The sequence below is a fragment of the Castor canadensis genome, chromosome 7 (assembly GCF_047511655.1).
Source record: "Castor canadensis chromosome 7, mCasCan1.hap1v2, whole genome shotgun sequence".
NCBI lineage: Eukaryota > Metazoa > Chordata > Mammalia > Rodentia > Castoridae > Castor > Castor canadensis.
Genome location: NC_133392.1, coordinates 64,383,735 through 64,409,190, shown reverse-complemented (window position 1 = coordinate 64,409,190; position 25,456 = coordinate 64,383,735). Strand labels below are relative to the sequence as shown.

General features: G+C 37.0%; 1 protein-coding gene across 3 annotated transcripts in view; it reads right to left on the bottom strand.

The window, feature by feature from the left end:
• Window positions 1-25,456, bottom strand: part of Adk (adenosine kinase) — a 502,187-nt gene that overhangs the window by 26,111 nt on the left and 450,620 nt on the right. For all 3 annotated transcript variants that reach the window (XM_074079212.1, XM_020160795.2, XM_074079213.1), the window contains one exon: window positions 11,922-12,008. In XM_074079212.1, the coding sequence (XP_073935313.1) occupies window positions 11,922-12,008 (87 nt within the window). The remainder of the gene's footprint in view (window positions 1-11,921; window positions 12,009-25,456) is intronic.

Sequence of the window (25,456 nt, the reverse complement as noted above, 5' to 3'; positions counted from 1 at the left end):
GGGCAGGGGGGAGAAATGACCCAAGCATTGTATGCACATATGAATAATAAAAAAAATTAAAAAAAAAAGAAAATGTGGTGTTTATACACAGTGGAATTTTATGCAGCCATGAAGAATGAAATCTTATAATTTGCAAGTAAATGGATGGAACTGGAAAACACCATTCTGAGTGAGGTTAGCCTGGCCCAAAAGACCAAAAATCGTATGTTCTCCCTCATATGCGGACATTAGATCAAGGGCAAACACAACAAGGGGATTAAACTTTGATCACATGATAAAAGTGAGAGCACACAAGGGAGGTGTGAGGATAGGTAAGACACCTAAAAAATTAGCTAGCATTTGTTGCCCTCAATGCAGAGAAACTAAAGCAGATACCTTAAAAGCAACTGAGGTCAACAGGAGAAGGGGACCAGGAACTGAGAAAAGGTTAGATCAAAAAGAATTAACCTAGAAGGTAACACACATGCACAGGAAATTAATGTGAGTCACCTCCCTGTATAGCTATCCTTATCTCAACTAGCAAAAACCCTTGTTCCTTCCTATTATTGCTTATACTCTCCTTCAACAAAATTAGAGATAAGGGCAAAATAGTTTCTGCCGGGTATCGAGGGGGTGAGGGGGAGAGGGAAAGGGTGGAGTGGGTGGTAAGGGAGGGGGTGGGGGCAGGGGGGAGAAATGACCCAAGCATTGTATGCACATATGAATAATAAAAAAAATTAAAAAAAAAGAAAATGTGGTGTTTATACACAGTGGAATTTTATGCAGCCATGAAGAATGAAATCTTATAATTTGCAAGTAAATGGATGGAACTGGAAAACATCATTCTGAGTGAGGTTAGCCTGGCCCAAAAGACCAAAAGTAGTATGCTCTCCCTCATATGCGGACATTAGATCAAGGGTAAACACAAGGGGATTGGACTTTGATCACATGATAAAGTGAAAGCACACAAGGGAGGTATGAAGATAGGTAAGACACCCAAAAAACTAGATAGCATTTGTTGCCCTCAATGCAGAGAAACTAATGCCAATAGGAGAAGGGGACCAGGAACTAGAGAAAAGGTTAGTTTGAGAAGAATTAATTTAGAAGGTAACACACATGTAGAGGAAATCAATGGGAGTCAACTCCCTGTATAGCTATCCTTATCTCAACTAGCAAAAACCCTTGTTCCTTCCTATTATTGCTTATACTCTCTCTTCAACAAAATTAGAGATAAGGGCAAAATAGTTTCTGCCTGGTAGCGAGGGGTAGCGGGGGAGAGGGAAGGGGTGGGGTAGGTAAGGGAGGGGGTGGGGGAAGGGGGGAGAAATGACCCAAATATTTTATGCACATATGAATAAAAGAAAAATAAAGGAGGGAGTAGAGAAGCCCTACTTTATGTTGCCTAGAATTTACCCACCATCTCTTGCTAGGTGAGCTGTCGCTTCCACACAGATTTTTATTGCATGCAAATCCCTTCAGTGTGACAAGCAGCAATGTTTTAGACTGGCAGTCACCAACCTTTTCTATAAAGGTCAAACACAAATGTTCAACTCTGTGGACTCTAAGGTCTCTTGTTGCAACTACTTGTCTTAATCTAATCCAACTTCACTGTCTGCATGAAAAAACCATGACAATAAGAAAGCATATGGGTAGGGCTGTACTCCAATAAAACTTTATCATGGGTACCAAAAAAAAAGATTGGACTGTTGATCAAGAACAGAAATTTATTTCATTCATAAAATACATGGCAAGTACAAGGTCAAGGCATTTGGTGTCTGGTGAGGGCCTTCTTGCTGTGTCCTCACATGGTAGACGGTGGAAGGAAGTGAGAAAAGTGTAAGCTAGCCAAACTTTGTATGTGGCCTCTTTTATAAAGGCCCTTAATCTCATTAATAAGGGAGGAGTTCTTGTGGTCTATCAGTGCTTACGGCCCCTATTTCATAATACCTTTACATTGGCAACATTTGAATCTTGGGGCACACACATTTAAACTGTAACATTCCCAAAAGTTAGTGGTGGTACCAGGACCCATTTTGACTTATTGTCTTAATCACTATGTTATAATGTCTTCCTTAACACACATGTGGTTCCTTACAGAAAAAAATTACCTCAACTAGGCGAAAATTCCATTACCTTTGCTTGCTCAGATGAAATAGTGCTCTGAAACTAACATATGATGGCCTACTCTATCTTGCCCCTTCTCCATACCAGTAAGCTTCCTCACATAGTTGTTATTTTCTAGAAAACTGAATAGAATGAAGTAAACCACTGTATTATAGGGATGTTGAAGTGCATATATAAAATAAGATGGGTTGAACACTGATGGCTCACATCTGTAATCCTAGCTACTCAGGAGGCTGAGATTGGGAGGACTGTGATTTGAGGCCAGCCCTGGCAAACTGTTCGAGAGACCATCCATTTCCAAAATAAACAGAGCAAAATAGACTGGAGATGTGGCTCAAGTGGTAGAGGGCCTGCTTTGTAAATGCCTGCTTTGCAAGCTCAAAACAAAAAGGTGATATGTTATAATCATAAATTCATATCCTTTCTTCTTTCCTCAGTCTTTCAGTGTTTTACCATAGAAGAAGGATCTAAATACAATTGTGAAAAGCCACTATTTTCCTTTACCTTTTGAAATATAAAAAAAGAGTTTTACATAACAAACTTTTATAACGTGTTACTTCATGGCTTAAAGATTTAACTGGCTTAGAACTACATGTACACATAAATGCACAACCATTTCAAAGACGAAGAAACTCCCGGCATCTTTTGCTGTCCCTTTGACAGATAAAGTGTATATATTACCTAGGCTTTAGAATGGTCATCTCCAGATGTCATATTTCATTAGTCATTTAGGCAGGCTGAGGTGGTTGTATAAGAAAGTCATGAGAAGTTAACTGTAAATGCTGAATAAAGTATTGTAGATATGGGAAGACACATTAAATATAATGGTCAAATTTATTTTTAATAAATTTTCATTTTATGTTCATCATCCTAAGTGAGTGATTTTTTTTTCCATCTGTGAAGCTTTTCTAGCCATTTGCAAGACAGCAGGTAATTTATACAAAAACCTTGCATCAAGCTCAATGCTAATGCGGTTTCTGTAGAAGGTAAGCACTCTTCAATATGATTTGTCTTCTCTGGATATGTATAAACTTTTATCATTAAGATTACAGTTAAAAAAATTAAAAAAAAATTACAGTTAAAAGAAATTAGAATACTTTAGAATCTTCTTTAATGAAAATATTTAGGAAACAAAAATAGCCCTGACATTTTCTACATCTTGGTCATGTCATGAACAAAAACAAGGAGGTGGTCTAAAGATGCTAACAATTTTTTTTTCTGGAAAAACATGTTTTAAGTTACATGTAATTGTTTTACTAATTCTTTAAAGTTAGTTTTTCAGAAAAATCACACATTTCTTCTGTTGATACAAGCATGGGTCATTGTCTCTTTATGCTAGTTTTGGCTCTAGTGGTAGCATAATCACTAGATTGGAAGAAAGTCTAAAAATATGTAGGTATTAATTTCATATATTTAACAAGTCACAACCCTGAAATCTTCCTCTACCTGAAAACATTGCTAAAAGTGCTTAGCCATTATTACTAGGGGAAAGTTTTAATAAAAGCTAATTAAGCTACACAATTCCCAAGTAGCTAACTGATTTTAGGGGCTAAATTTCTAGTACTTCTAATCATCCTCTGATAGCTTTACTTAGTGTTTCACAACCATGACAGATGACAATGAAAAACTGCAGTGAAATTCATCTACCCTGACACTGTGCTAAGCATCAGCTTCTCCCTCTCCAAGTAAAATCAATACTCGGTTTGAGTAAACACGTTTACAGCTTTATTAGGATGTCTTGCTTGTTCTGTAACAGCTACTTGAAGCTGTGGTAACAAATCGACTCAACTCAGGTAAACCTAGAGAGCTGGGTAAGAGGCCCATCGATAAGGTTGTTATAAAAATAAACTGCAGGAGATCAGAAAGCCGGAGCAAACAGTCTGGTAAATGTCAATATTTTCCCTTACAGAGGAAGACAAAAACAGTGAGATCATGTGAAAGTCTTTTTTCCTCCCATAAAAATGTTTCGAGTGGATAAAGCATTTCTACTTTTTGTGCATAGCTCTTCTGGATGAAATTTTCACTTCCTAATTCCCATGTGAATCTGGAAGAGGAAGCTGATATAAATACTTGGTATTTTTAAAGACATTTCAGATTCTTTATTTTCCTTACTATTTAGAGACATACTTTGGTCTTCACTGACTTTATAAAATGACCATATCAAATTTATCTGCAATACTTGTGGTAATTCAGTCTTTTTATTTGTAAAATAAAACTTTTGTCATCTACATTCGGGAAGTCATTTCAATGGAATGTTTGCTCCTGCAATAATATCTGTGAGACTGATATTATACCTGCAAAATTAGGCCTTTTATCTTTTTGCGTTTAACAAAAGCAAGTAGTGGTGGCTTTACACAGGCTGAGTAGTGGTAGTATATGTGAAACGTCTGCTACCTATTAGTAGCAAGTCTCCACAGTGGATACAGCTCTACCAAACAAGGCCTCATATACCCTCATTTAGATGTCTACAGGTTGCTGAAAGAACTAACATCTGGCAGGAAATTCCCACTTCAATTTGGCTAGCTTAGACTAGCCAGATGTGACAAAGCAATGGTTCTCCTCATTGAAACATGCTCAGATATAAACTGGTTTTTATTTTCATGTAGTCTAGTTAGTAAAATTTTGTTTTGGCCTCATTTTGACTACCACTACCAAGCAGTCATGAACTCACATAAAAGCTTGTGACTCATCTGTTACAAAACAGATTTTTTCCGGGAAAAGGAAATCAACAAACATTAAATTTTGAAATGACTTAAGAAGCTACTGCGCCTGCCAGAGTAAGGTCTGACCTAGCAGGTATTTGCATCATGAAAGCCAAAGCTTAACTAGTGTCAGATGGTGCGGTGGTGACTCGTTCAGGAAGTCCATTCAGAGCAAAGGTTCCTTTATGAGAGCTCAGCACAGCAAACAATCCCAACATAAAGTGCACAAATGAGAAGCAATGTACACAGTAGATCAGTGCATGCTCAGTGCTACAGCCAGGAGAGTAACCAGTGCTCTAGGAGGATGACTCACTCCCTCCTGGTGGTGGCTGAAAATGGAAACTTGTTTAATTCTATTAACATGAATTAATGCCTTTGCATTAAAAACAAAACAAAAGATCCTTCAACTTAAAAATGCCCATTGGGGTGGGGTATGTAGAGCAGTGGTGCCGTGTGAGTCTGCACAAGGAACTAGCTTCAATCCTTAGGAACACTACCACCACCATCATCCAACAACATAACCTCCAAGGGACAAAATCACAGCTGTTAGACTAAGACGCAGCAAGCTTGTTTATGCATGGCTGTGAGGCTATACTTATGCCCTTAATTCATAAGCATAGCAACTAATTCAGTTTGACTCATATTCATCTTCAAATACATACTTTGGTGGTATAGGGACAGACCTAGGGCTTTGTACATGCTACCACTGAGGTACACCAGGGCCCTTTCCTTTTTTTTTTTTTTTAATTTCTCTTCTGTGTTTTGGTGATATTGGGATTTGAACTCAGGGTCTGATTCTTGCTAGGCAGGTGTTCTACCACTTGAACCATGCCATTAGCTGTAGTTTTGGGTTTCTGAAACAAGATCTCACTATGTAGCTCAAGCTGGCTTTGAACTCACTTTAGAAGATAGTATAACAAAATGATTAGGATAAGACCTTGTGGGTCAAATTTTGAGTTTGAATCTTGGCTTCCTATCCACAGATATATAAGGCTAAATAAATGGATTTTTGTTTTAGGTCACTAGGTTTTGGGAGTGTGTAGTTATGCATCAAAAGCTACCAGTACATGTTGTGTGAATCAAATAGATAAGGTAAGTAAAATTGACCAGATCCAGCAACTGGGACCTTACAGAATTCAAATTAGTTCCAACTGGCTTATCAATATTCTAGGTCAGGATATTGACCCACATGTATTTTGTCATGACACAACTGTAAGAAAATGAACTTTAGTAATTTTATTTATGACATTTCCTCTGGCACTCTGCCACTAAATAAAATCTTTTAATATCAATATCATTTTCTTGGAGTAAACACATCTCAATAATCTTTGAATACCAGGAGAACTAAGGTTCACATCTAAGCTTTGGCGTCTGATAGTCTACGTGGCTCATGCCATCTGTGTCTGATCCAAATACTACAAGATAAAGTCTTTTGAGTTCCATCATCTATTTATAGTTGCTTGTAATGGAGGCCATCTAGAATATTAGATTTTTGAGGGATCATTTGTGCTTATGAGAAACCCCAGACTTCACCCTAAAATCACCACACACACACACACATTTTTGTTGTTTTGGTAGTACTGGGTTGTTTTGTATTTTTTGTTTTATGCTGGTACTGGGGTTTGAACTCAGGGCTTTGCACTTTTGAGGCAGGCATCTACCACTTGATTCATGTCTCTAGTATGCCCTGTGCTGTAGATGAACCAAAGTTATTTCTCTTTTTTTGTTGTAGCTGATGAAGGATAATCTTTACATCTTTTGACTAACAAAGGCTCAAGTAATCATAGGCTTCTTGAAGTCTGGTCCTGTTCCAACTTCAGCATATCTGAGTCTCTGGATTTATAACACTTACACAGCCTGTAATGCAGCATCCTTGACTGTACCAGGGTGTGGATCTCTTCTCTTCCCTTGCATGAACCTGGTATCTGCTATCTATGGTGAATATTTTATATGCTTAATACCAAGTCAATTACATATTTCATTGATGGTTTTAAGGCAAACTTCTGCTTAAGAAGTAAAACATATGATATTCTCAATAGAGCAGAAAAACAAAGAAAAGTGTTACTGCTGTAGGGTCATCTAGCAGTGGGCAGCTGGCATGTTCACCATCAAGTAAATTCCTAGGAGACAGTGGGTCATAGAAGAATTTTTTGTTTTTGAGTAAAGTGTGAGAAACAATGCACTGAACACTGATCAAGTTATTTTCTAGTCTTCTGAGTTGGTAAGCAAAGGAAAGGTGGGTGCAGAAAAAAAAAGACAATAATTTTGCACAACTTCTTTGTATAGCACCATGAAGTAGCAATTAAGAATTAGGGAGGGAGCTATAAATGTTGGGAACAAACAATGTGAGAACAGAAAATATGAAGGTAGAGAATCTTTGTGGCTCTCAGAAGTATGGACAGGTGTTACATGAAGAGGAAGCTGCATCCTTGTTCTGGAAACAAAAAAATTTAACCAAAATTCTTTTCTAAACTTGAATTAGAGAATGAAATTAATACTCCTTCTTATTAGTTGGGAAATAGGCTAATCACTTACATTGTGATTGTGATGTGGCCTCGGAGTCATTTGCATATATCGTAGATAATCTTTTTTAGTGCCTGGACACACTGTGTCAAAAGTGTTCTCACTTTTAGTCATCTAAAGATGACTTGTAGGTTCAGTCCATATATTTATAGTTCCCATAAAACATATGACTAAATTATATTTGATGAACACAGGCTGGTATTGACAGCCCAGGGGGACTATATTGATCAGGTTCCCTTTCAAGTTATTTGTTATGATTTTTGTCCTCAAGTTTCATTTACTGGGAAGACACAGGGGAAAAGATTTCTTTGGAAACAATGACAGTGCCTGTCACAAAATGTTCTCAGTGTTTCCACTTGTTACTATGGCAGTGTAAAAGTGGGTTCCAAATGAAAAGGCAGACCTGCTGTGACAAAGCACAGTAGGACAATAGAAGAAATTTTCTCCTGACCTGGGAAATGAGGAAATCATACTTAAGAGATTATAGAATTGTCTCTATTTCTAAAGGTACAGTCCTGGCACTTGGGCTTTTGGGGATGAATGTGAAGACAGCAGCTCCATCAGCAACAAATAAAGAGCAAAGGTTTCAAGGTGCTTACGACCTCCAAGCAGAACAAGGAGGTATGACTGTCAAGGCTATAAGGTTTTGTCATTGTTGCTAAACCCTTGAAATGAACTATGAATTCAATTTATGTACATTTGGTTACTCACTTAAGATTATACATGAAAATCCATGTTGCAGATGTGTATCTTTTAGCTGGTTAAAAGGAACACATGGCACTCTGGTACTGAGCTATGTTACTAGCACACGGTAGCTGGAGTGATGCTTTATCTAAAAACTTGAATTTTATGAAAAGGAAAACTTTTCTTCAGAGAATTAAATCACTATAAAGTAGACTGGAATATAGGTATGTGAAGTCACAAAAGATAATACTCTTAGGCCAGCAAACTTGAAAGTAACAATGAATTATCTGTCTAAAGATAGAATGTGTCAATCAGAAAGGAGATCTATTAATCAGGCAATGAAGGAAAAAAAAAAAAAACCTACTCAGTAAATGTAGAAATTGCCACTGCTTATCCATTCCTGTCCAGGTTAGAGAGTTTAGCAGCTGTACTTATTTCTAATCCCACTAGAAAGGCTCTTGCTGGTGTGGAGATGGGAGCAGAAGGTTTTAAGCAATGGATTTGTTTTTAAAGTATTTCCAACTAACAAAACCATCTCTGTTACAAGATGGCTCCATCAGGTGGCTTAGCTCCGTGATTTAGAAGCTGATTCATATAATTTCTCTCATTCAGATTCCATGCTAACCAAGCAAGTTTATGAGCTGGCTTTCTTTATATCTGTAGTGCAATCGATTCTACTGCTTAGCAAAAAGCTTTTGGTTCAAATTCACCAGGGACTGCAGTCCTTAGATTCTATCCTTCCTTCCTCCCTTTTTAATTTTAGTAGTTTCTTTCATTAATGCCACAAATTTACCTTAAAGTCTTTAGTACCCTATCAGATAATAAAAGCCCCTCTTCAGGTAACAGGAAGATTCTCTTTGGCAAAATCAGCTTTTGTCAGGGAGGCTGGTCTGTGATTCTCAATTTTAATGTTTTGAGAAGTAGTGTAGTATAGCAACTGACCCTTGATTCAGACTGCCTAGGTTTGAATCCTGGCATGTTTTCCAACTTCTCTTTGCCTCAGTTTTCTCATCTATAAAACAGGGTTAAAAATACTATGCTTTTGGACTAGTGGAGTGACTTAAGTGGTAGAACACCTGCCTAGCAAGTGCAAGGCCCTGGGTTCAACCCCCAGTAAGGCCAAAAAAAAAAAAAAAAAGAAGAAAAAGAAAAAATATTCCTCCTTGGAGAATCATGAGTTTGAGGCCAGCCTGGGGCATTCAGCAAGTTCAAGACTAGCCTGAACTACATACAAGTCCCTATCTCAAAAGACCCAAGGCTGGAGATACAGCTCAGTGGCAGGGCACTTGCATAGCACACACAAGGCTCTGGGCTCCATCCTCAGCACTGAAAACAAAACAAAACACAACCATCTGCCTCAAGCAGCTTATGGGAGCATTAGTTAGAATATGTAAGATGATGGGCAGTGGGTATCACATACAGTTATCACTGCTGTTACTATGCGACTGACTAATACGGGCAGGATGTGCTGACATGCTAACAAGTAATCCACCCATGATAGACCTGAGGGTGTCAATCTCACTGTGTGAACTAATGTTCCAGGTCTGCTTATCCTGGGAACCAGTCAGAACAGGTTCAACGTGAGAAAAAAAAAAATGGCTATTAATTCAGGACTTACCATTGAAGTTTGCCTAGTGTCAGCCTGCCTTGTACTTTCGCTATTCTTTTTGTTTGCTTGTTTTTTAGAGACAGGGTCTTGCCGTGAAGCTTGGGCTGGCTCTGAACTCTTACTCCCCTTGCCTCAGCCTCCCAAGTGCTGGGATTTTTGGTGTGCACCATAATGCCGGGCGTACTTTCTCCATTCTTATTTCACTGGTGAGTCTGGATCAACTGGAAATGAGTAAGGCAAGGAAGTGGCTTATGTTCACATGGGGGTCTGCAAACTATAGCCAATGGGATAGCTGGGGAGCTAAGAAAGGTTTTTACAATTTTAAAGTATGATTTTACAAACAACAGTAACAGAATTCCAAGCAAGCAAGAAAGCAAACAAACGAGAACGTGGAAGACAGCCTGTATGTGGTTTGCAAAGCCTCAGCTAGTCACTATCCGGCCCCTGTTCCACAGTTTCTTTCCTTTTTACTTACCTAACAATAAATATAAGAGTAGGTAAGTAGAAAGTTTAACATCTTCTAACTGAAATTCCAATTTAATTATCTTAAAGATTCTATTGCTTTGGCATGGTTTATTCATTGCTCTAACCACAATACAAATGGTAGCAATTGCTACGCCTGTACACCTTCAGGGCCTGTCTGAGGGTGAGTGGCATTGTAGGTAGTGAGCTCTCTTAAGGGGATCTGCTGCTGCTGGGCCCAGAACCCTTGAGCCAGAGGTAGTAATTAATTAGGTCACCACCATATCATGATGGCCTCATTATGTGTCCTACTGAATGTCAAAAAAATATAATACATAACTATCTTAAAGATTCTATGCTTGAGTAATTCAAGCATACAAATATGTAAGTTCCCAGACTGAGTTTCCTGTTTAACCAGAAAATCACTATTGTGTATTTAATGTATTATGCAATATGGATTATTCTTTTCCCTTTTTTTCAGATAGGGTTTCTTGTTTTTGTCCCAAGCTAGTTTTATACTGTTATCCTCCTACCTAAATGCTTCCTGCATAGCTGGGATTACAGTTGTGCTCCAACATACCGGGCATGTTGGTTGGTATGGGGTGACACTAACTTTTTGCCTAGGTTGGCCTTGAACCACAACCCTCCCAATCTCTACCTCCTGAGTAAGACATGAGCTACCACACCTGGCCAAGATAGCTTAATTCTGAATAAAATTTTTTAACATACATACATTTATAGCTTTGAAGAGGATGGAATAGGAAAATTAGCTGCAATGTAGTCTAATACTATCAATGATGAAGATTTTCAGAGCAAGAAAACAAAAAAGGCAAACATGATAGTGAACTAGGATGTTGTTTGTGGTATGTACTCCTTCCAAAGAATATATGGCATGGGGTATACTATCTCATAACAGTTCACTGAAGATGGGGTATGAATAATTTCAGAGAAAGAAAAATGAAAACTATAAAAAGACCATAAGAATATCTTAAAAGAAACAATATTAAGTTAAAACCAACCATCACACAGATTTATGATTCATATTATCCTTCTAGGGAAGGGGCAATGGGTGGCTCCATTGCCTTTTATACTGTGGCTTGCGTGATGTTGTAAGAAAGAAAGAGAGACAGGAGAGACCCCTTTGGGCTTTTTCAGGAATTTATAGCTTTCTACAGGCCATAACCCAGCTTAACTACATTGAAATATGAACAATTTACTCATCAAAAGAACCTTTGAATCAGATTTTAGTTCAGTTAAATTCATTGAATCAAAATTTTTCTCATTGTCTTGATCTTATTTTTTAGTACTCATTCCCACAATGACTTAGTTCTTACAAAATTTGCCTGTAATCACTAAAAATGAATTAGGCAAAAATTTAACCCTTACCAGCAAAATATACAACCATTACTGTGTTAGTAACAGATGTTATAACCAAAGGATGCAAGACAAAGGCATCATCTGTAGTTATTAGCATGCTGTTTAATATTCACCACAACTTGTTTTAAAGAACAACAATGTGTTAACATTTAGGCCTGAAGGGCTAGGACTATCCTATCTTCTGTACTTGATGCAGCTTGTTTATGCAATAATCTGACAGATACAATTAATCTTGTGAAAATGACTGGGGTATAGCAAGTTATCTTTGTCAAACACAAATTTTTCCTATAGTAAAATTTCCTCATATAACACTCACAATGGGAATAGCAGATGAAAAGAACATTAGCAGGTTATTGAAAAAAAGACTTAAAGGTTAGTAGATTAATAAATCTTGGTATCTGATAGAGACAAGGGTCAACATGTTTAACTTTTAAGTAAATATGAAATAAAAAAATACGTACCTCCAACAAATGCATCTCCAGCTCCATTGGTGTCAATAATTTCTTTTTGGTCTTGATCCAAGACAGCAAAAGCAGTGACTTCATTTTCTGCAGTAAGAGCCAAAGAAAGGTCGATTAACTTCTCTTTATATTACAAACACACAAGTTCACCCAGAAAAGTTTGATGATCCTCCCTTACCCATCTGAAAGACAAACTGGGTATTAGCTTTGTACACTCTACTTAAGCACTTGGGAACCAACATGCAAAGTCTTCTATAAGCAATACTTTTTGTAATTTTCATCATATAGATGGTGTTTATGTCTTGTGAGAGTCATACCTAGGTAATCAATACCTAGGTAATCATATTTTGGGGAAACAACTGTAAATGGTAGCAGTGTTTTTAGACAGTATAAATGACTAAACAGAAGCTATGAGGTAAAGGAAGTATTGGTAGGCATTGGATCATGGTCTCTAAGAAGCTTCAAGACTGTGTTCTTGACAGTGAAATATTGGATATAGTTTAAAGAGTACAAATATTGAGTTCTGGGTGCTTCTCTACTGAAAAATCACAACGGCACAGTAAAAACATTGTTACTATTCTGTTATAACACTTAATATCACTGTCAAGGATTACTGATTTTAGTTGCTTTTTGCAAACAACCTAATCTGTTTACTTTTTGCAAGGGAGCCACTATTACCTGTTAGCTAATAAAAGGAAAGCTTACCCAGTGAATGCATGACCAGACCAAAGGGATAGTGCAATGGGCTCTTGTCCTAGTCTAGTCTGGATTAGGACTTGCTGTTCTGACTAGTGTTAACCATTAACCTAATATAGTACTCTAAACTCAGCATATGACAGTTTTGGAATTATTTGTGATGAAATCTGGCTTAGAGGACATCTGCCAATGATTGGATACTGTTTTTTTTTTAATTGGGGGCTAGAATTTCTGAAATTACAGATTTGTATCCCTTATGAAAACAGACATAGCTAAAGACTTGCAAGCTTCAATCTCACCTAAGAACAAAGAGGAGCTTCAAGAAGATCTTGGGGACCTAAAAAGGATCTTAATAAACAATCTTTTTTTTTGGTGAGACTGGGGTTTGAACTCAGGGCTTTGCACTTGAAAAGCAGGCACTGTACCACTTGAGCCACACCTCTCTAGAGATGGGGTCTCATGAACTACTTGCCCAGGCTAGCATTGAACCTCAATCCTCCTGATCTCAGCCTCTTCAGTATCTAGGATTACAGGTGTGAGGAATAAACAATCTTAAGAATCATAAAGAGCATATTCTGTCTTTTGCTACCTGCACTAACAGATACTTAAGAAGATGTAAACACAACTATGTTAATAAAAATAGATCCTCCTAAGCTGGGCATAGGATGCATTCCTGTAATCCAAGCACTGGAGGCCAAGGGAGAAGAATCTAGAGCCTGGGACCAGTTCTGGCTACATAGCGAGACCCTGTCTCAAAAAAAAAAAAAAAAAAAAAAGAAATAAAACCCTAAAACAACAAATGAACAAATAAAAAATATCCTTCTGAAGAGGACTCATTTACACTAGACCCTTGGTACATGTGGTAATTAATCTTGTTCCAAGGAGACCACCATTAGGGAAAAACTATCAATGCTCAGAATGCAGAGTTCAAGACTCTGTGGATGCTTGATTCATTTTTTTTCAACTTCTGCTAAAGACATGGTGCTTTCCAACAGATCTCAAATTTTCATTTTATCAAACACATTTCATGCCCTTTTTGGTTTGGGAGAATTCACGTAACTTCTACCTTGCTTTTTTGAGAGGCATACTTCCACAAAATTAAGAGCAGGAAACATTTAGCAGATCACACAATGACTTAAACACAACTAGTAACAACACAGGAGTGACAGAGCTTTTCTGTATCAACTGAGCTGTGCAATGTAATTGTAAGAATTAAAAATTGTTTTTGAAATTTCTTTTAATTTTTAAAAATTATTATTTTTGACCACACTTGGTCAAAACTGCATGTAATAAATCTACAAATAAGGTGTGCTTACTGTACTTAGTGATCCCTTTGATCATATGAATATAGATGCTAAGAAAACTCTATGACAGAAGCATCTATTTAAGCTCTAATGAACTAAACTTTCCACACTTTGTAACTGTAGGGCCTACATGGCAGTTAACAGGATTTTGATTAACTGGAAATTATGGCATAAATATAGAGGATTAAGTCTTCTAGCAAGTACATAGCACATATGGTCACATGGGCAAAAAAGAAAAAAATGAGAGCGAGAGAGAGGATTTAAGCAGGCTTTAGTAGAAATAATTGGGAAAAGGCTAAAGTATGATTTAGGAAAAAGTCTGTACCATAAATATTTATATTGAAATATGGTTTTATTACTTCCAAGTACAAGTCATATATAAAAGGGAACTAACAACTATAAACTTAGAACAAATAGGCACTAAGTAAGGAAAATGAGCTAAGCTAATGACACAATTACTATTAATAATAGGGTTACATTATGTAATAATAGAACATGTCAATAAAATATTTTTAGTAATTAAAGAATTACTAGATTTCAAAATAATTATATATAAATGGCAAGTAAAGCATAATTAGATATAATTCTTAAAGATTTGTGCTTATTCATTTTTGATTAGGTAAATTTTTACTTATGAATAAAACCTAATTAACAGTGAAAGAGATTATTTTGAACTTTGTTCTTAAGAATCATGACTCTTATTCTAAACTGCTGAAAATTCTCAGTAAACGCAGTTTTACTACACTTTTTTCTGGATATGTGTGTAGATCATTGATATGTTTTATTATTGGCTGTCAAATGTAGTTCAATTTCCTGATATATAAAGTAGAATCATTTCTACTTATTATACTTAATGGTACAAAAAATGTGTAAGAATATTACAGGACTGGTGATGTAGCTCAGTGGTACAGCACTCATTTGGCATGGTGAGGCCCTGGGTTCAAACTCTGATTGTCATAAAAAGTGCCCCCAAAATATTACATACATAAAAGATGTGTTAGAAGTTTGGAACAGATACAGTCCTGCCTTCATTGTTTTCTACATTTTGAGAACCACGAGAACTCCACTCAAAATAATGATCTTGAAAATCTGCAAACCTGAAATGTGTTCTGAGTAATGGAAGGAGGATTAAACAATGTTTAATAACATTAAAAATCAGTTATGCTTTTGGTACCTTTTAGTTTTTTGAACTGTGATGATAGAAGATGGTTTACAGAGCTATTAAAAAACTGCCACACAACTAAACAGTATTGGCCGGAATGACCTGGTCCAGAGTCTTTCTAGACTATCTGAAATACATTCACTAAATCTGAAGACACACTTATAGAGACATAGGCATTATTTAGTCAGTGAAGTCCACTTATGTGACTCTGGGTCAATCAAAAGATTGAGATTTGTTTTTTTTTTTTTTTGGGTACTAGAGCTTAAACTTATAGCTTCACACTTGCTAGGCAGGTGCTCTACCACTTGAGCCAGTTCCTCAGTAAATCAGTATTTTCAAGAGATACATGCACTCCATGTCTATTGCAGTACTGGTCACAATTGCCAAGACATGGAATCAACCTAAGTATCCATCAGCAAACAAATGGTAAAGAAAATGTGGTATATATGCACAAGGGAATACTATTTAGCCATAAAAAGAACAAAATCTATCTTTTGCAACAAGCTGGATGAAACTGGAGAGCACTGTATTAAGTAAAATAAGCCAGGCAGGAAAGACAAATATCACACAATCACATTCATATGTGAAATTTAAAAAATTGATGTCTAAAAAGGATAGATAGAGTACAATGGGGGTTACCAGAGGCTAAGGAGCTGTGTGTGTGTGTGTGTGTGTGTGTGTGTGTGTGTGTATCTTCCCATCTCCCTAATCTCTAACACACACACACACACACACACATCTCCAAGGATTTATAATCAGAGTTAGATAGGAACAGAAACTCAGAATAAGGAAATATATTTAGTAGATACATTATTGCCTGGTGCCAGAGGGTTGGGTGGAGAGGACAGTGGGGTGAGAATGAGAAATTGGGAATGTGTGCAAATGATCAAAAGAAACTCATGGATTTCTTTTTTGGGGGATGAAAATGTTCTAAAATCAATTAAGGTAATGACTACACAACACTGTGAACATACTAAAAATGACTAGATTGTACACTTTAAACACATGAATTGAGCCTGGTGCCAGCGGCTCACAACTGATTACCTAGCTACTTGGGAGGCAAAGATCAGGAGAATTGTGGTTCAAAGCCAGATCAGAAGAGTTCATGAGACCCTATCTCAAAAATACCCAACACAAAAAAGGGCTGGTGAAGTAACTCAACTGGTAAGTGTGCCTGCTAGCAAGCATGAGACCCTGAGTTCAAACTCTAGTAACACCAAAAAAAAGAAAAAAAAGTAAATGAATTGTACGATATGTGAATTACATTTTATTAAAGCTGTTACAGAAAGGCACACTATTCAGGTTGCTCTAAAGCATATTTTTTAACTTGGAGATCTTGCTACGCTGGTAAGCAGAGAATGCCTCTATTATGCTTCACAGCTGCATAAACCACTGCATGGTGTACGATAATTTATTTAGCCAGTACTTCACTGATGGACTTTTAGGTTACTTTCAATCTGAGTATCACAAACAATGTTGTAAAAGTTTAAAAGTTTTTGTTTTTAATGAGACCTTAAATGTAATGATTATATTTAATAGCCAAATCAATAATGTCATTCCTATTTCATACAGGGGACTGACACTGGAAACTAAGTTGTTATACTAAGCACGAACTATGCCTATGTGAAAGAGTAGAGAAAAAATAAGAATCTAGGAAGTGCTTTTCTTTTCCCTAGGACACACATGCCAGGATATGAGCAAAGACACCCTGCTCGGATGCCCTAATAAACAGGATAATGAAACACATGACAAACGCTGCTAATAATAGACATTTATAGAACAATCCTAATTAACAAGGACTTTTGGGGAATGAAGAGCTCTGGGTTAATTTAATTTTCTGGTTAACTAAGGAAAAATCAGAGTCTTTTTAGTTGGAAATTTTTCTAAATATATTAACATAATACATTAATATACCAAGACATCACTGCTTTAATTAGTTTAGTTTATTGAACTGTATGAAATTTTTCTTTGCTATAGGAGAATCTATAGCACATCTTAATGTCATTGTCCTAAATACTGCTTCTTACTATACTTCCAAAGGTGTAACTGCTTTCATGAAAAGCGGGCTAAGTGAAATGGTGGGAAGTTGACTGGATTAAGAGTAAAACACTCATGGCTTAAGTTTGGTTTTGGCTCAGCTCCTTTATTTGATACATATTTATTAAAAGCCTATTAGGGACCTAATAGTGAACAGTACAGTAAATAACGTGACTAGTATACCCTAAAATCCTGCTTTTATGACGATTACATTCTAGCAAGGATAGGTAATATACAAATCACAAATAAATAAGATAAATTAAATATTAATAGATGACAGAAAAAAATAAAACAGGAGGATGTGACAAGGGGTGACAGGGCAGGAGAGTTAATTTAGATAAGTTTTACTTTTCTGTGAGGAGATGCATTTGAGTTGAGACTTCAGTGGCAAGGAGCAAACATGAAGATGCAGAGGTACAGTGGTATGATCCCATCTTTGATATAAAAAGACTATTCTAGCATCCACATGGAGATTGAAATAGTGGTGGTTGGGGGTAGGGTCAATGATGCTACTTACCAAGAAATCTTGGGTAAGTCATAATGTAACGAATTCAGTTTTATTACTTAAAAATGAAGATAATATTTGTTCTACCTACTTTCTTTTCTTTTTTTAAAATTTTCATTGTTTTATTTTTCATATGTGCATACAATGCTTGGGTCATAATGTTCTACCTATTTTCTGTGGCTACTATATACATTAAGTACTAACATTAAGAAACACCTTGCCAAATACAATTTTATAAAGTAGTTTTAGGAGCTTATTTTCTTCAATCAGGCAGCAAGTATTTGTTGAACAATATCTTGGAGCTCTTTATACTTTGTTAGGCTCTTTGAGGGAGATGAAAAGAGAAATATTAAGACAATGTCTTGCCAAGGCACTTAGAACCTAGATGCAATGAGAAATCTGGCATGTGTCATAGAATTTGTGAAGTATCATACAATGTAACACTCATTATAACTGCAATGGGCATTCAAAGGAGGGAAGAAACAATAAGAATTTAGTTAATTTGAGATGGTTTTGTGGAGAAGACTGAACTTAAACCAGGTTTTGTTTTGGGTGGGGGAGCAGAGACTGGGGTTTGAATTCAGGGCTTCACACTGGCTAGGCAAGCACATTACCACTTGAGCCAAACCTCCAGCCCCAAACCAGGTTTTTAGGTTTTAAAGATGTAGTTAATGAAGAAGAGAAGAAAAGAAAACCTTGCGCTTGTTAGGCAGGCATTCTAACACTTGAACCATGACCCCAGCCCAAATAGTTTTAACGTTATTTTTCTGTGGTACTTGATTTGAACTCAGGGCCTTGAAGTTGCTACACAGGTGCTGTACCACTTGAGCCATACCCCCAGGCCTGCCTTAGTTATTTTTCAGTTCAGGTAGCTTTGAACCATGATCCTTCTCATCTGTGCCTCCTGAGGAGCTGGGATTGCAGGTATGAGGCACCATATCTGGCAACATTTTTTTTCCTTAAAAGGTTTCTGAAATCTTTAGTATTAAGGTTCACTGAAGTGTACCATTTTAATCTTACTATACAGTAGTTCTTTTCTACTTAATGTTTCTCTACTTCTTGAGAGCCTGTTTGGAGGTTCTAGCAGGGGAGCACAGTTACTCGTATACCCTTGACCGAAGAACGGTCCTCCTCTATCGGGGATGGTCGTCCTCTTTGACCAAGTGCACAGCTTCGGGAGAGACGCACATGGAGCGGTGAGGGAGGAAGGGGACACCCGCCTCGCCAGCCAGATCAGCCGAATCAACCCTGGCGATCAGTGGAGTGAAAGATGTCGCAGCCAGATTACCCTCATATCCTACTTCTTTATATGCATCTGCTTTCTTCTCTTATCTGTAAGAATTGGTTTCCTCTGTTGGTTTAGCTCTTAGGTCATTGGCTATACCTGGATTATCTAACTTTGGTGAAGTTCCAAATCCTGATTTAATCAGCTTTGCTTGGTCTCATGGCACAAAACTTGGCTGCCTAGGTAAGAGATAATACTTTTGTGTGATGATGATCCCTGGCATCCAGACCTCTCTTAGCACATTACAGGTGCTTAGTCAGTATTTGCAGAATAAACAGAGTAAGAGTAATTTTTCATGAATACAAATCTGATTGCTTTATACTTCTTTTAAAAAACCTTTAACGATTTTCTTCTTTTTTTCTTTTTGAGAAAGGGCTCTGCTACAATACCCTAGCCCTGGTCCAGGCTGGCCTCAAACTCACTCCGCTGCTCCAGGCTCCCCAGTGCTGGGATTACAGTAAGTACCATTATGCCCAGCATCAGTGATTCTCTCTTGCATGAGATCTTAATTCTAGGATATGAATTCAGCTTATTGAAACTTACTATTCTCTTAGGTGTGGTTGCTCTCTGGTCACATTTGTAATTTCCCCAAGTGTACATATCACATTTATTATTCAGCTTGTCTTTGTTTTACATTCCAAATTCAATAAATCATGTCCTCTTGGTTATAGTCCCTGATCACTAAGTAGAATTGATTACTTCCTCTTTTATGCAATCACTTATAACCTTCACATATTTCTGTGAGTTTATCATACTTACACTTACTTATTTATAAGTATCTTTTCCACTAAATTATGAGCTCTTGTGGTTAGGAATAATGATTTAATCCTATTCCTAGCTTTTAGTATTATTCTTAATATATAGTAGGTACACAATGAAATTTATTACTGAATGAATAATTATTCTTACTAGACTTCAAGTCCCTTGAGCCTAGTGTCTGTCTGTTTCATATTTGATTCTTTGCTAGAATCTAGTATCCTATGAACTCACTACATATTTTTCTGAACAATCTTAAGTGGGCAAAACTATAACATACTTCTCTAGCTTAGTTTAGTAAACCAAGTAAGGTGTTAATTATCAATATTTAATCTAGCATCTCAGATGCTTGTGTGATTGGTAACCATGAAACTGCTTAAAATTCTGAAGGTAGGGTGCAATTTCAATAGTGAATAAATTCAACCTTGCACAATTGATTCTCTAAACCTTTCCTGATATAATTGTACTGAACACATTCTGGAGAAATAATGAAAACATGATTTGATTACGATGCCTCTGTGTAAATTACTTTCCATCATTCTGAAATAAGGACATGTTTATGATTCAATGAACTTTGGTTCAGATCTTGTTTAGAGATAATACAGACTCTGATGTGGGGACTTTGAATTAGCACTTAGATGGGCTAAAACCTGGACAACCAATGAATTCTGGTGATACAGGTGGGGTTCATCTCATGAAGATGCTGTGTAAATCTGACTAACATCTGTATGTATGTGATCCTTCCTTATGAAGGGTCCACAGGCTTGTAGGGCTGGAAAAATGTGAACAAACACTTATTAGATAATTGAGACAATGTCATTATAATTATGAAAACTATTGGGAGACTAAATAGCAATGATTTTCTTTTCTTTACTATTTCTTTTTTTGTTTCTTTTTTTTCTTTCAACACAGAGGATTGAATATTGGACCTATCAGGTGTTCTATCATTTGAGCTCTGCCCCCATCCCTTTTGTTTTTATTTTGTTTTTGAGACAGGGTCTCACTAATTTACCCCTGATTAGCCTTGAACTTGCAATCTTCCTGTCTTTGCTCCTGAGTAGCTGGGATTATAGAAATAGGCACAATGCCTGGTACAAATATTTTTCTTAATGTTTTCATGGTCTGGTGCTAATCATTGCAATAGTAGTGTAAAGAACATAGTGGTATTCTACATGTAGGCAGGTGGAGTGGCTCAAGTGGTAGAGTGCCTTCCTAGCAAGCCTGAGGCCCTGAGTTCAAACCCCAGTACCACTAAATATAACTTCTTAAAAATCATATACTTCAACAGCCAGGATTTTCAAGGTGGACATGCACATACAAAACTGCTATTTATTTGTCTGTTTGTTTGTTGCTTTGTGGGACTGGGCTTTGGCACTTGCAAAGCGGGTATTCTACCAATTAAGTCACACCTCCAGTTCATTTTACTGTGGTTATTTTGGAGATAGGGTCTCAAGAATTATTTGCACAGACTATCCTTGAACTGCCGTTTCCCCATCTCAGCCTCCAAAGTAGCTAGGATTACAGGTGTGAGCCACCGCTGGAAGCCACTACTTCTAAATGAAGGATTTTTCCATCACTAAGATTCTTGTTTAAATTGTTTGATGGTGGCAAAGGAAACTATTTACAAAGTTTACAAAGGAAAATCTGCATTAGATATGATGGACCAATGGCTTCTTTGTTTTTTGTGCAGTAGAAGAAACCTCACAGCAAGAAAGCACAGTACTGTTTGCAGGGATGATAATGCTGCAAGGTAATTTCATAGTCTTATACTGAAAGACAAAGAGTTTTACATTCTATACAATGGAATTAAAATTCCCCAAAGCCTGTAGTCAGTTTTAATGGGGACCTTGCTAATCAAACACTGGTAAAATTTATACTATTTATTGTCCAACAAACTAAATTTTATATTCCCAAATCACTTGTCTATTTGAAGTACAATGATAAAGACATTTTATCTAATGTAAACAGAATACTTTTCTTTATTGAGTAATTTGCCAATCTCTCTTGTACTTAAAAGTAGACTAAAATGTGTAAACATATGGCTAATTACCTATTAAAAAAAGACCCAACCTCAAGTACATTTTACTTTTTTTTTTTTTTAAGTAGGACTTGGGTTTGAACTTGGGGCGTCATGCTTGCAAAGCAGGTGCTCTAATGCCTGAGCCACACCTCCAGTCCATTTTGGTCTGGCTTTTTGTTTGTTTTTTGGGGTACTGGGCTTAAACTTGGGGCTTTGTATTTGCAAAGCAGGTACTGTGCCAGTTGAGCCACTCTTCCAGTCCTGGTCTGGTTATTTTGGAGATGGGGGGTCTTATGAAGCATTTGTACAGGCTAGCCTTGAATCTTGATCTTTCCCATCTAAGACTTCCAAATAGCTAGGGTGAGCCATGGGCACCAGGCTTTTTACATTGTTTTTAAAATTGGGTTGTATTCTTCACCATTCTGGTTTTTTGACATAGGATCTTACTATGTAGGTCAGATTTGCCTCGAACTTGCAATCCTCCTGCCTTTGCACGCTGAGTGCTGGAATTACAGGCATGTACCACCATCCCTGGCATTCCTGAACATTCTTTCTGAATATAAGCTGTGAAATCAAGTGTTTAAAAAAAAGTTGTAGGAACAGTGTAAGAATAATACTCATGGTTCTTTCTTCTGTGAAAGGATCTAGAGTTGAGATACAGCCTTGACCTTGACAGACATATTTAAGGTTCAGTACAGTCTGGCTAAGATACAGTTCTAATAAAGACTGATTAAATAACTTAACCAAAACTAAGAAAATTCAGTCTTTTGATGACAGAGATTGTTGGGAACAGTTCAGACACTGAATTTGAGGTAGCTTATGTGAGTTGATTGTACATTTCTCTTCCCAACTCCCCATTCAGTACCTTCTTCTTGGTAGTTGGATATTGTGCATCATGGTGGAAGTATTAATGCTATGGAAGTTGGGAAACACAACAAAGTAGGGCTTGGTTTGTTAAATATCTAACTGGTTGTTAACACATAGTGGCAACTACCGATGGCTTTACTACTCTGCTATCTTTAAATTGCTATGTTTTATCTTTATTATGTAGATTGAAAATATAATTATTACATTGATGCTGCTCAGTATTTGTCCCATAAATGAATAAGAACCATATTCCTTTGTACTATGAGCTGAAAAGTAAATCATTATTTTTCCTTTGTTCCACATTCCATTCTCCCAAAAGAACTGTACTTGATTTGGAAAAATCTGAATTAGAAGACTGCTTGATGAGAAGAGAGCCAGTCCAGACATTCTTAGGTTTTCTGTCATACTCCTTGGCAATCAGGTTTGTTGCTCTAAGAGACACCAAGCCCTTCTTTCTTGGGGAATGCCATATTCCCTTGTTTCTATTTTAATAGCTCTAATACTTTTTTATTTATGGTTGGAGTTTCTGGCCACAGGCCTAAAGAAGTTGGTTGATTTTTTCTTTGTTCTCATCACTAAAGTTCATGCGAAAGTTTTTTTTTTAGTATTTTTGAGATAGGATCTCGCTATGTAGCCCTGGCTGACCTCAAACTTGCAATCCTCCTGCCTTAGCCACTTGATGCTCAGATTACAGAAGTGCACTAACATGTCTGGCTGTTGTTTTAAGTGGTTACAACCAAACCTTTTTATTTATCTTCTTTTTTGTTTGAGGTTTAACTTATATACTACAAAATGTACAAATCTTAAATGAACAGTAGGATGAATTTTATCAACTGTACATACTTGTGTAGTTCAAATGCCTATCAAGCTAGAACTGTACTGTTTAATGTAGCAGCCATGGGTGGTTACTTAGAATTAAATCCATTTATCTTAAATAAAATAAAAAGTCCAGTATCTTGCCCAATTTGAAGGGCTTAACAGCCACATCTGGCTACTTGGCTATCACATTGGACAGCACAAATATAGAATGCATGTCCATCACTGCAGAAAGTTCTATTGGATGTTATAAATATTTTCATCATCTCAAAAGTACCTTATGTCTTTTCATAGCCCAACTCCTTAGTAAAGGAAAACGAAAAGCAAAAAGTCAGTGTGAGTTCTATCACCGTAAGCCAGTTTTAAATTGGAATAAATATACTCGTACGGCACATGTTCTTTTATATCTGACTTCTTGCCTAGGCACACTTTTTAGCACACATTTGTGTTGCTGCTCATACCAATTCTCCATTTCTTTTCGCTATCCAGTGGTGTGTTGGTGCCTCCTCACACTAGCTAAGGAGAACTGACTTTGCACACATAAACTCTTCTCAGATTTGAATGATGTCACTCTGGCAGCATGAAATCAGCCATGGTGGTAGCATTTATATCATGACACAATTGGTGCAAACTAAGATCTTTTTCCTGATACCTGGTCATGAAACATTTACCAGAACACCATTGGTCTTGTTAAAGAAGTACCTTCATCCACAGTGATAAAAACAGAAAGAAAGTAGTATTTGGACATCTTTGAGCAGGAAAGGGCAGGGAAGCTTAGTTAATATCAGTTATAAAATCTGGCTGTACAGTAAAGCCCCGTAAGGTTTTGCCTTTGGTTTGAAACCTAGGAGAAAAGGGCATTTTTTGAAACAAGAGTAGGATATTCTTTCTGCAATTTTTCATCTAATTATTTTTGGGGTGGTGGTGCTGGGGTTTGAACTTAGGGCCCCATGCTTGCTAAGCAGGTGCTCTACCACAGGAGCCTAACCTCCAGCCCTTTTTTGTTTTGAATATTTTCGAAATAGGGTCTTGTGAACTATTTGCCCAGGCTGGCTTCAAACCTTGATCCTCCTGACCTCTGCCTCCTGAGTAGCCAGGATTATAGGAGTAAGCCACAGCTTTCCAGCGGCTTTAATTGTTTTTTTTGGATCAAGTGTTTCCCTGGGGCTGGTCTAGGACTTTGATCCTCCTAACTATGCTTCCTGTGTAGCTGGAACCACAGGTATATATGACTACATCAGGCTTATTAGTTGAGATGGGGCCTTGCTAACTTTTTTTTTTTTTTTTTGGCCTGGGCTGGCCTTGAACTGCAATCCTCCTGATCTACACCTCCTGAGTAGATACAGGCCTGAGCCACCATGCCTGGCCCTCATTTGATTTCTTCATCTCACTCAAAAGTTTATCAAAAAACATTAAAGGATATGGGAACTGCTTCTCCTGTAATGGATGGGATGCCACTAAATGAAAAGACCCTCCACAGTTCAGGTTTGACAATGCCTATCAAGAGATTGAATAGCACAACCATAATAAAAACTATCAAGACTCTGTGCAGATATAAGCTAGTATTTGTTATTCATTTCTGGGTCAGTTGTTGGTCATTCCCTTCAGAACTGGATTATTATTCCAGGTTGCTGTTTCCATTTCTGTCTTGAAATGTCCACCAACTAATTCTTTGAGAAAACAGAAGCAATTAAGTCTTTATATTTTGCTATCTAGTTTTTCCATCAAATGATAACAGAAATAAGTAAATTTGTTCCTGAGAGTGCAGAAGATGGGAGATAATTCAATTTAGGAACACTCTGTCTTATAGCTTTAGATGATACTATTTATACTCTATGCAAATGGCACTAGACATGGCCTGTTCACAGACCACAATACTATTTATATTTCCTCAGATGACCCAGAAAACATATACAAACTGGCCAGAATACTACAGTAGCACTGGGAAACTCCTGTCATTGATTGTGTGGTATGTGAAGTTTTGTCATTAGTTCTATCTGCAAAGAAAAAAATTTGTGCCATTATAGTTAATTTTTGGAAAAAACAAAGTAATGAAAAAGAAAAATCTCTATTTTTAATGTACTAAC